Consider the following 12,078-nt stretch of genomic DNA (forward strand, 5'->3'; position numbering starts at 1 on the left):
CAGAATACAGATTTACATGTGCAAAAAGGGAGTTACTGATGTATTCCGCTTTAAAAATGGGATCAAAAGGATGCATAGAAGAAGAAAAAAAAAATTACTTATTCTCTGGACTGGAAAGGGGGCAGGCGCAAGGTTTGCAGTCATCTGGAGAACCTCGGACCACACCGTAGAAACCTGGAGCGCAGCGTTCACAGTGATCCCCCTCTGTGTTGTCTTGACAGTTCTATCAACATAAATGCAGAAAATGTGTTTTTGTTTTGAAGACTCCATTTATTTCCCCTCCATCAGAATTCTCTTAAACTTGTAGGTCCTGAAATTTCCATCTTCCACCCAGCATGAGTTTGGTATGTGTGGTAGGTTTTATAAGGAGGATGTTGATGCATTGAATGTAGCTAATAAAAAATAAAAATAAAAGTTACAAAATAAAAGTTCAACCATGTGGTTATCTTCTACCTGCACAAGAAAACTCAAGGCATTGGAGAAGAAGAAATACATTTTTTACTAGATTGCTTATAAGAAACTTCCATAAAAATTGGTACACTCAGATGTCTTGAGAAAAGTTTTTAAACCTTTAAAAATAAATATCTATACCTCTACAAGTGTGGATAATCTTATACTTTTAGCCCCCTTTTTAGGTACACTTGTCCAGTAGCTCAATATAAATAGTAAATGGGACAATCACAAGGCAGTAACTTGATGGGTTGGACATCCAGTGATGCATTAGAGATCACTAGAAGTTCAAACCGAGCATCAGAATAGTTCAGAAAGGGGATTAAAAAAATTAAACGTTGGAGGTACAAAACAGGCTGGGAGTTTTGTGGCAGTTTTGAAAGCTCCTGCTAGCAAGACGAACATAGAAACTAGTCAGTGACTACTTAAGATACTTAGCCTACTACCACTGGCTTATCTGTGGCAAAACCGGGAGAAATAACAAGTAACAACACACACCTATTATGTCAGTTTTACATCAAAACTTCTCAAACTGGTGTGCTTGGCTTTAAAGTGAGCCATGTAGAGGTTTGTCCTGAAATATTTTGCAGCATTGTGGCAAAGAGGTGATTTCAATTCCATTCAAATCGTCTCTGAAACTACTCAAAGACGTCTCTCATTATAAAGAGAGAAGAAAACCAGCACAGGCTGAGCAGTTACATACAGATTCACACATCTAAAAGATAACTGGGAAGTGCCCAGTGTGATTCCAGCTGCCATTAAAGTGCCGAGTATCTCCACGGTGGCGGCAGGGAAATGAGTGCCCCTTTCTCTTCCCCATCCTCATTTTCTCGGCTTTTCCACAGCTCAACTTTTATCTAGCCAGGGCGGTTTCAGATAAGAGATACATTTGTCCACATGGTAATGATGCCAAGGCACACCTCTGCATGATGAGGTGTAGTAAGTAAGACTGTGTGCCAAGCAATCAAGATGCTGTTATCACACAGGGGCACGCAAAACACACTGGAGTTTAACGTCCTTCTTCAAAAGCAGACAGAAATAGAATACAATTTTCATAACCTGTTACTGCACAGACAACCTTAACATCACAATAATATGCTAAGAATTTTTTTTTACAGCTCATTTTTAACTTCACTTATAAGCATACAAAATATCATCTTCCATTAGCTTTATAGAAATTATGCAAAACTCTACAAGTACAATAATTTTCCAGCATATGTGCACAATAAACATATAAAAAAAACAATGGTCAGCAATATAACAGATAAAACCCCCACTACACATACTCAACTGAAACAAAACTATTGTAGACAAAGTCCTTTCTCACTACTGTTCATATCCCAAAGGTCCCATCTAATGTGTTGCACTTGTTTGTTTAAAATGGGAACTTTAGTTGGTACAACAAAAAGTTTTTTTCTTAACAAGGCAAGTCATTTCCATTACCTTCCTCAATTTCTTGTTACTGCTAATTACCACAGAAACAAACTCGTTTAGCGTTTTCAATTTAGCCTACTCGGTTAGAAAATGCTAATGACGCCGTTATGGAAAACGAGGTAGAAATGGGCAAGGAAAAGAAATGGCTGGGAGGCAAAGTGAGACCGAAATTAAACAAGAGGGAGGGAAGACACAGAAAGAGAGAAACAAATTGTTACATGTCGAGAAATTAGGCATGAGTGAGACAGAATGAGACACAAGGTAAAGTGGGTTTGTGAATAGGAAAAAGGACACACAAGTAGATGACAGAGAAAAAAGGGTGAATGAATACAAAAAAGGTAAGAGGGGGAATCTTTAAAGACAAATGTTTGAAACATTTAATGAGTCAAAAGCAAAATTAAACGAATGGGAAAGTAGGCCAACCAAACACAATTGAAGAGGGGGTGAGACATTAAAACGATGAAAGAGAGTCCAAGTACTTCAAATGTGAATATTTTCAAGTGACCAGTAGAACCAATTTAACTTTTTTTAATAGTGAAGAAGAAATTCACCTACTGGTTTTACAGACTAAAATACAATTTTCAGTTTTGAATATAGGTTGAATAATGCAAGAGAACTGGTATACCAGTGGATTTTCTAAATTAGGCTGGAAATTAAATACTGTTTAGAAGGTATAAAAATATATTTACAAAATATGTTGTTTCTGATATTCAAGGTCATTCTATCTCATTCTCCTCTCACCTTAAATATTGGCCTACAAACAATGGATATTTTATCTTTTTCTGACCATTCTCTGATAAACCCGAGGTGAGTGTGCTTGAGCATCCCAGATCTACACTTTGATCTTACACACACTCATCTTTCTTTTACTACAATGAACATATGTTAAAATAAATCAGCCATATATGAAAAAAGCTGCACAAAATATGAGTTAGCCAGGTGGTAGTTAATTATTGCCAGGCTAATTACAGTACCTGACATCCCCCTTAATACACTTTCTCATTACGCTTGTTTCTCTGAAAACTACTCAACATATGGCTCTGTGATGGGCTCTAGCATCAGAGTGCTCACACATGTACATGCTCATTTACCTGGCATATGGATGTCTCAGGGTCACAAGTGGAGGAATGCCCATTGCACTGACACTGGACACAGCTGCCCATGCCGGCAGCTGTTGGCAACCTGGATGCTGGAACAGAAACTGACGACCCAGCGCGGAGACGATAGAAACCTGCAGCACACTCCTGCTCCGAGGTGGGGCAAAAGCAAAACATTTAGAAATACTTCATAAAAGCAGCTTTCATAATAATACTGACATTAGAATACATCACTAAACAGATGCGTCCAGGGACTCCGGCAATAATCACACGCTTACTTCCCTAGGCAACAGTTGACTGCTTTCTCTCTCTCTCACACACACACAATTAAGAGTTATACACTTCAGTAAGTTTTGGACAAAGACACAGACATACAGATCCGTGCATGTTCATACGCACATAGACTTGCAAGGTAACTCTCTATTCCTCACCCTCTCCTGTTCAGCAATAATTAATGGAGTCCATTTAAAGAGCCATCTGTTCCCTCTGCAAGCACTAAATGCCCGTTTAAAAATACTTTATTAGCAACGACGGCAGCTACAAATAGCACAGCCATCTGTCTGGCAAGCCTGCACGACCTGAGCATTTTAAATTTTAGCTGCAGTTTGGTTGTTGGTTTCTATCTGGCTTCGTTTCAACACTATCTGTACTTTCTAAATTACATAAACAGAGATCACAAAGTATTTTAATTGCCAAGTAAGAGAACGTAACGGGGGAAAAAAAGGTTTTTGAGATCAATAGTAAATCCTAATAAACATTTGGGGACTTTTATCCAAAGTTAAGCAGATGTTTAGAGTCTATATATTGGAATATCTACCCATAGACTTCCAATTAAATCAAATACTAAGACACTGCTGAAAGTGGTTTAAAAAGAGCTTAAAGAAAATCATGCCTGAGTAAAAGATTTACTCAGAAGATTTAACCCATCAAGGTTGAATCACACCAAATCCAATGGAATATGTTGATTTAATCACAGAAATATTCTGTCCGTTACAATAGATCCCATTCAGATTAGACACGTCTCAAAATGTTTCAAAAATGACCAAGAACTGATGACAGAGGGTCTGTAAAATACATCCTATTTACAGTGAGTCTTTACATGTGTTCATACCTCACAAGAAAGCCCAGAGTATCCAGGTGGACAGTCACATTTTTCTATCTGATGGGCTTTCTCGTTTTGCTCCGTTGGTGTTCCTTCCTCTGCTACGGTTAAGCTGATCTCTGAAATACTGAAAGGAAGAAGTCACAAAACAATGTTGGACATTATGAATCTGATTTCCAATTTAGTTTTGATGATTGGTTAAATCTAAATTTCCAAAGAGTTGGAATTTTATATTTGACAAGAGGTTAAATGTTACGTATAATTTTTATAGTTCCACATCCATTAATGACAGACTCCTAATAAACATCTATGAAGATATGCGTTTGTGTTGGTTTTTTTTACCGGCTATGTCTCATCAGATTGCCATGTGAAGCCTTAATCAGGATGTAGTCCACGTAGAACAAAACGTCCATGAAGTCCTCTCGACTCATAGACCGGCCATCTGCATACTTCCATTCATGCTTCACACGGAGATAAAATGAGGGAGAAATTCTTATCTTTCTGCAGTCTTGAGGCGTAACAAGTACAGTTTGTATTACAACGTTTGATGAAAATAGATGGTACTTTATGAAAGCTTTTATGGCAATACAAAAATTGTATTCTTGAAACATGAGACTCCAACAACACTTCATTCTCTGTACCGTACCTCTGTCATGTCGACCTCATGACGGGTGAGCTGACCAATCTGAAGTCCTGGGATGTGCCGTGTTATTATGATATTGTGGTTTGGACCACCTTTAATAATGACTTGAGGCTCATATGATGAAGGACCGGTTTCGTCTCTGGCTTCATAGTACACGGCATATTTCAGTTGTCCTCCGTAGGCTGTGATCTAAACAAGACAAAATATTTTTCCCCTCAGTAGATCCATGAAAAGTTTATTGGAGACAAACTTTTAAGCCTATTAATAATAGTTATCCATTTTCTCCCTCCCCCCCACAAACAATCAGCTTTCTTCTACATTGGCAATATGTGTGAAGGAAGGTGAGCAAATTTGATCCACATTTTATGTTTCTCTACTGACTTGTTATTGTTGAAACTGGTTAGCAAGTTTCAATAGTTATAATAATACAGTGTTTTTCCTTCTGAGTATTATTTTTATAAACTGACCAAACTCATTTATTAGTTTTTAACACCCCCCCCAAAAATGACCTTTTTACTTACTACAGTGAAGCTGATTTAACATCAGCCGTTCCCTGTCTGCGTCATGTGACCAGCTGAATCATTCAGTCATAAAAAACGAGTAAATACCCAACCATTAACCTACCATACACAATTTTAGCACACCACTCCATGTGAAAACATTGCCAGCAGGTGCAAGATGCAAGCTTATAAAGAGTGTAGCTGTATGTGCAAAAAGAGAGAAATCTTTAAGAACTAAATGCTGTTGGGCAGAAACTCCAGTTAGGACAAAACATCTGTTGTTGCTAATAAACTGTGTCTGAAATATCAGTGAGATGCAATCACTGAACTTATTATTTTACTGCAGTTTTTTTTCCTTTTACTGTATTTAAAGCAGTTTAAACATTCCCATGACACTCTTATGTACTTAATGAAGATCTAAACTACATCCTAAATAACTCAGATAGGCATTTTGAAAAGAAAATCTTGATTGCAACGCACTTAACCATCTTTGTATTGTCTGATTACCATTAGAGTTACCTAATGAATATTGCATATGGTACATTTCAAAGCACTAGCTGTTACCATAGAGCCTGTGAACTGCTCCGGCAGCTTCCAGTAGTACGGTTCAGACAGAGTTGTTGTGACCACTTCTGCATGAGCCAGTATCTCTGGGTGCTGGAAGCTCACTCCCGCCCTCTTCTCCACAGTGTTAGATTTGTCCACCAGGGGGAGCACTGTCTGCTCTGGCCTCAGTGTCAACTGGAATACAAGAAAACCAGTAAATGCATAATTAACGATCCATTGACTTAAAGTCTTGGTATTTTACAGCTATAAAGTGAAAATAATGATTTTTGTTCACACACTACCAACTCATTAACAAAATGAGACTCAATGAATTATCACAATTACATGTGAAAAACTAAATCTTTTTAACACTAGAGTCAGTTCACAAGAAAAGAGTCTCTTTTTTTACCATTGAACTATTTCTTGGTAATACAATGTTTATATTAAAACACACTATAATTAAAACTGATGATCATTAACCATAGTTTACTGGAAAATCAATATACTTTTCAAAGTTCACTCAGTGATGTTCTATTTGTGTCTGAAGTTAAAGTAAGGCAAAAGCATTTCTCTCGAGTATAATTCAAAACTCATTGTGTCAACTTTTCTCATGTGGTTTGATATACAACTTTCATTTGAGTTATTTGCATTTTGGAGAAATAATAAACAACCAACCCTCCTTTTTTTTCAATCTCGCTTTTGAATTTTTATGTGTTGACATTTCAATATTGCTTGAATAACAGACTTTATTACTGTGGTTGAGTTGACCAATTTATAAATAGATTCCTCTTTTCCATGTGAAAAAAAAAGAAGAAACAGGGAGGGGGTAAAAAAAAAAAAAGAGCAAAACCGACTGTAAGTAGCTTTAGCTACAGTAAACTTCAGGACCCGTATTGTCTTGTAAAACTGATATTTGATGTCTTTAATCTACGTTGTTTGGATTGTTGTGCCATCTGTTCAAGTTTGGGTGACTTGTCATCCCTCAGAGATGTGTTGCAGCACTGAAACACTTATACATTTCTTTCTTTTAAATTCATAATAATTGATCATGTAATGTGGGGAAAAAAAAATCACATCAGAGTGAGAATTTGTGTAATTAATAGTGAAATATATGAAATTTGATTTAAAATAAAATGTATCCATGTAACTGACAAATAGTTTTCAAACTGCTTTTCATTAAAAAATGTTTAACGACCTTTTGCTGCAATTAAAGTCCAGGATATTTCTCCAACAGAGAAATGTGTTTTTGCCAAATTTTCTTCAGAAAGGTAAAGGTTCTCAGTTGAATTTGGACATAAACGTCAAATGTTGTCTTCACACATTAATATACTTTAACCTGTTCTCTGACAAACGTCTGGGAACTTCACAAAATGGCTGTGTTTTTGCTGATGTTACACTGCAGGGAAAAATATTGCTACTGGTTGTAGCAATATTAATGACTTGTGAAGACATTTGGTTCCAGTAGATTTTATTAAAGGGTATGAGTAAATGAGGTTGAATATATCCATGTCACTCTTCAATTATGTATTTGAGATGTATAAAATATAAACAGTATTTTGTGAATTCAACCTTTTAAAACTATTTTACAATTAGCTTTGCTGATCAGGATTTCAGTGTTTTATTCCTTCTTGATTATGTGGAAAATGTTTTGATATGCATGCGTTTCTTTTCATTAAACTTCATGTTATCCTGTGTAAAGCAAGTTTCAGTGTAAATGTGACCTTTGTGTGGAATGTGTGTGTACAAAGTCTTGGGGTGGGCACTTGTATTTCCCACTTCACTTAGTGTAATCTCACGATTCAGTGGTTCAGAGAAAATCTCCCTCTTCCCAATAAACTTTACATTTTTATGCATTTCTCTGACCAGATTTCCCTCCTTGAATCCTGCTCTTGTCAACTTTAAATGAACCCTGGTTGATTCAATAAAGCCACCACATTCCAAAACTGTAACCAGACAGAAAACAATTTATAGCAGCAACTAATTCTTTCTAAATATACCTATGCTCATCAAATGTAAACATGTTACTGATATTTAAATTTGTCATATTCCTTTGCAATTGCACAAACCTAAACAGATTTTGACCAACAATTTTAATTCCTATCAGATAAAAATGATTATAATAATTAAACAACTTAGATTTCTTGTGTGTCCACAGACAAACTTAAGGTTGAGAATTTTCCAGACCTGAAACCTTAAAAAAATTAACATATTTTTCTCCCAGGAACAGGAACTTATGTAATTTTCAAAAGGAAAATTGTCCAATGATGTCTAAAGTATTGTTTAGTTCTGCTAATTTTAAAAGTCCCATTACTCACCCACATCCTTATAAGTCCTTGTGCCTCCATGCATGAGTGAGTCAGTCCATAGCAGTAGCACTTACTGCAGCCAAGCGGATTTTTCACAGATAAACCAAACATATCTGTTTTACAGCGATCACAATTGTGCCCTTCCACATGTTGCTGAATTAAGAGAGAAAAGGAAGCAAAGAAGAATTTTTAGAAATACTTTTGAGCACTTTCTTTGTATTTACCTTTTAAAACAAACATACTTATTTTAAGTTTATCATTTTTTGATTTTGGCAAAATAGTTTGCGGCCAAAGTAACGTTACAGTTCAAATCAAATGTAAATGTTACTTACACATAAAAAAATCTTTAACATTTTTGGTTACAGAGTGAATAAAAGAAAACAGGTCTAAGTCAATGTTTTGGAGTGGCTACCACAAAACCCTGATGTCAGTCCCATAGAAAATTTGCAGCCAGAGATAATTTGTTGCTTGACAAGTCATACCACCAAGTCACACAGTTTATAGGCAGTCTATCAAAATTATTAAAACTTCTAATTTGGAGAAATACAAAACAAACAAAAAAAACAATTTGTGTTGATTTTACTACCAGTATTTGGTGAAAAAAAAATAAAAACAGTCATTGGACTGACTTAAAATAGTGATGAGTAAATAGACTGTTACTGGTTTCAGCTGCATATTTCTTAGCATAAAATTTTGTTTATGTAGATTATGTTTCTTGAAAAAGAAAAAAAAAAATGTCCAAATATGGATGATCAAAATAGTTTCAAATATGAGAAAAATACGTGATGAAACTCAAGTGCACTGCTTGGTTTCATGATGAGATTTAGACAGCCAACCAACGTTCAAAAAACTAACAGATTAACAAGAAGACAAGTGACAAGTGAGTGACAAGTTGTCAAACTCATGTGTCTTAAGAAAGATGATAACACAAATTACCTGACATCTCATTAAAGGTTATGAATTTGGTGCACATTAATAGAGAAAAAGGCAAACACAAAAAGCTAGCTTGTTTCTGTAAGGCATAATGTGATGCCTGGGATCAAAACTGTCATCTGTCTGAGAAATCTTTAGACAATCCTCACGTGCCTTGATTTTATCCAAGATTGAAGCTCATCACAGTAAAAGTTGATTCACAAAAAGCTTTTCATGTTTTATCCTTGTACATAGTTGGTGAATATCTACATGTAGTCTGAGAATTAAGGTCTCAAAATGAGCAAGAGTAAATATTACCCACAGGAAATGGGAAGAATAGTAACATCTTCCATCTATTGCCAGGGACACTAATACTTGTAATGAAAGTGGAAAATCCATTAAGCAGCACATACCCCATCTTCTATTTCTATAAATTAAAGCCAAGCAGAGTACAGCAGTATGACATCATTCAAGGAAAGTAACAGAATGATTGCATGAACTGAAACAGAGATGACCAAAACAGGCAGGAATTTATGAGCTTTACCTTGCAGCTACATTTTCCTGTTCGGTCTGCACAGGCACACACTCCTCTCTCCAGGTCACAGGTCTGGCTGTCCGATCCTGCGACGCTGCACTCACACTGGATGCACTGTGAGAAATTTGAATACAAACAAACTGGGGGCTCTGATGACAGAACAAGCTTAACAGTGAGATAATTAGGTACCATGTTAGCTTTCTGAATCACTTGATTAAACTTCATGTTGACAGAAATGTTATCTTTATGCTCTGTAATTAATTTGTGCTGTTATGAGGTGCTCCAAAAATGTGACTTATCCACTCGGTTTTGGGGAAATGATGCCTACTTTTAATTTGGGCTTTTTTATAGTTAAATGTTTTGCTAAATTAATGTGAAATCCTTGCAAATATTCCACAATAGGGTTATGTTTCCAAAAATCTAAATCAAAGTGTATGTTTTTCTTGAAAACATGCAATCTACACTACAGTAGCACCAGTACATTAAACATGTTTGACCTTTTACCTGAGGAAAGTCTCTGTACCCGATTTGACATTCATCGCATTTCTCTCCTCTGAAGGAATCGCGACAGAAGCAGCAGCCTGTGTTGGCGTTGCACTGCTGGGTCAGCGAGCCGATCACATTGCAGCCACACTCCTTATTTCAAAAACAAGAACACATGCAAACATTTTATACAATAAAAGTGACCAAATATCTCAATAAATGGAAATAAATTTAAGTCTCAAGAAATTTGTGGTAAAGATCCACTCAAAAATGAGAATAAATTAACTTATATAAAATATAATAATACACTTATTATAAATAGACTTGAAAGATTATTTGAACATTATTTCTTTATTTTATGTTGATGAAAAAGTTTATTTAAAAAAACTGTGATTTAAGAATCTTGAATGTGCACAAAGCAGATAAACTGTAGAACTTTAAGACATTTACTTCTCCATTATGATTTTCTTTATTTTGTAGAAATTTCAGTACAGTCTCCAGCTTTGAAAATGCATATTTCTTTGTTTGACATTGCTTTGATGGTCTGTCATTTTTTGAGTCATTCCAATCCTCATATAAAACCCTGATGGATTTCTTTGAGATAATTTGCTGCTATGGACCACAGTGCTTTTATCGCCAGGCCTCTAATGTCTACAAGTCTTCTGCTACAATTAAAGGTTTGCTTTTCTAGCTGCTTTAAGGCATGCAATCTTTTGGAGAGAAAATTACTCTTTAAATGTATAAGAAAGTAGTACCAAGAAATCAACTTAAGGACCTAAAGAAAGGCCGTTTGTAAAGGTTTTTTCAGGCAACAAGAGAGAAAAATTAGTGATATTTCATATCAGTGGCAAGAAATAAAGAGCTTAAAGTATAATTATTACATTTTTATGAACTTTGTATTTCTAATTTGTTTTTTAAGACAAGAAAGACTGAAATTATGTGGATTTTGTCAATTTGCATTAAAGGCAGGTTATTCGTGCTCAAAACAAGGACCAATCCTGGGCAGGAAATGTATGTATTAAAAGTCAGATTCAGTTTCATACAATACAATGAGGTCCACTAGATTAGAATAGTGGGTCAGTAATTACCATGACATAGTTGTTTTCTTGTCATAAATAGATACATCACTGAAGCATGACATAATACAATCCATAAGACAACATAATTGGTCTGTTACTCCATTGACGCACTTCATTATCAATTAAGACAACGTTCTGAACAACATGCACCCAGAGAGCCATGCTCCGTGTAAACCCCAGTGTAAGAACTGATAAGTCGGCCAGAGTCCCTTATCTACTGACAGCTCTGATCCAGTTGGGTGTATTTATTTAAAATACTTGGTCACAGCTGATTTTTCACCTATTTTTCTTCCCTTTTCATCACTCTTACTGGTCTCTGAATCTAAGATACAGATGTTTGTATTTGCACAGTTTCTTTTTATATATCCTATAAAGTTTCATCCAACACATTCTTTCCCCAAAAGTTATTCTTTTGAACAACAAAACTGTCTTACCTTACATCCAGTGGTGATATCATGGCCCCAGTGGTTGGGCGCACAACGGTCACACCTCTCACCAATTGTGTTGGGAGGACAGATACACTGTCCAGTATTCGCATCACAGTTGTTTCCCACATGACTGCACTGGCAAGCTGTGAGAGGGAAGGACAACAACAGGCATATCACTGAGGATTTGAAAAGAGGAATGTAGGGGACTCTGGAGAAGTCACAAAAAGTTTTTTTTCTTTTTTAATATCCGAGTTCCAGTTTATCCATGTGAAAAGTTTATTGTGTAGCTTTCATCAAAGTCTACAATATTGCCGTTTATCTTTCAAGATCAGTGAAGCTGCCATTCACACACTGATTGGGTAAGTGGAAACAGCTGTCCTAATTAACAATAAGAAACAGGTGTGATGATTTACAAGCAGGGAAGCTACATTAATGAAACCTTAACTGAAAAACAAAAATGTCAAAGCTGAAAGAACTGATAAATTGACATTTATATGAACTGCAAGAATAAAATTTTTCACCTATTCTATCTTTATTGCCAATGTGCCTGTTCTACTTGGATT

General features: G+C 35.8%; 1 protein-coding gene across 6 annotated transcripts in view; it reads right to left on the bottom strand.

The window, feature by feature from the left end:
* The window catches only part of lama2 (laminin, alpha 2), a 152,770-nt gene that overhangs the window by 47,187 nt on the left and 93,505 nt on the right, over positions 1-12,078 (bottom strand). For all 6 annotated transcript variants that reach the window (XM_044105771.1, XM_044105770.1, XM_044105769.1 and 3 more), the window contains 10 exons: positions 11,522-11,658; positions 10,030-10,161; positions 9,535-9,639; positions 8,088-8,231; positions 5,791-5,967; positions 4,730-4,915; positions 4,426-4,544; positions 4,093-4,210; positions 2,976-3,128; positions 99-223 (listed from right to left, as the gene is read on the bottom strand). In XM_044105771.1, coding sequence (XP_043961706.1) covers positions 99-223; positions 2,976-3,128; positions 4,093-4,210; positions 4,426-4,544; positions 4,730-4,915; positions 5,791-5,967; positions 8,088-8,231; positions 9,535-9,639; positions 10,030-10,161; positions 11,522-11,658 — 1,396 coding nt within the window. The remainder of the gene's footprint in view (positions 1-98; positions 224-2,975; positions 3,129-4,092; positions 4,211-4,425; positions 4,545-4,729; positions 4,916-5,790; positions 5,968-8,087; positions 8,232-9,534; positions 9,640-10,029; positions 10,162-11,521; positions 11,659-12,078) is intronic.

The sequence above is a fragment of the Gambusia affinis genome, linkage group LG22 (assembly GCF_019740435.1).
Source record: "Gambusia affinis linkage group LG22, SWU_Gaff_1.0, whole genome shotgun sequence".
In the NCBI taxonomy this organism is placed as follows: domain Eukaryota; kingdom Metazoa; phylum Chordata; class Actinopteri; order Cyprinodontiformes; family Poeciliidae; genus Gambusia; species Gambusia affinis.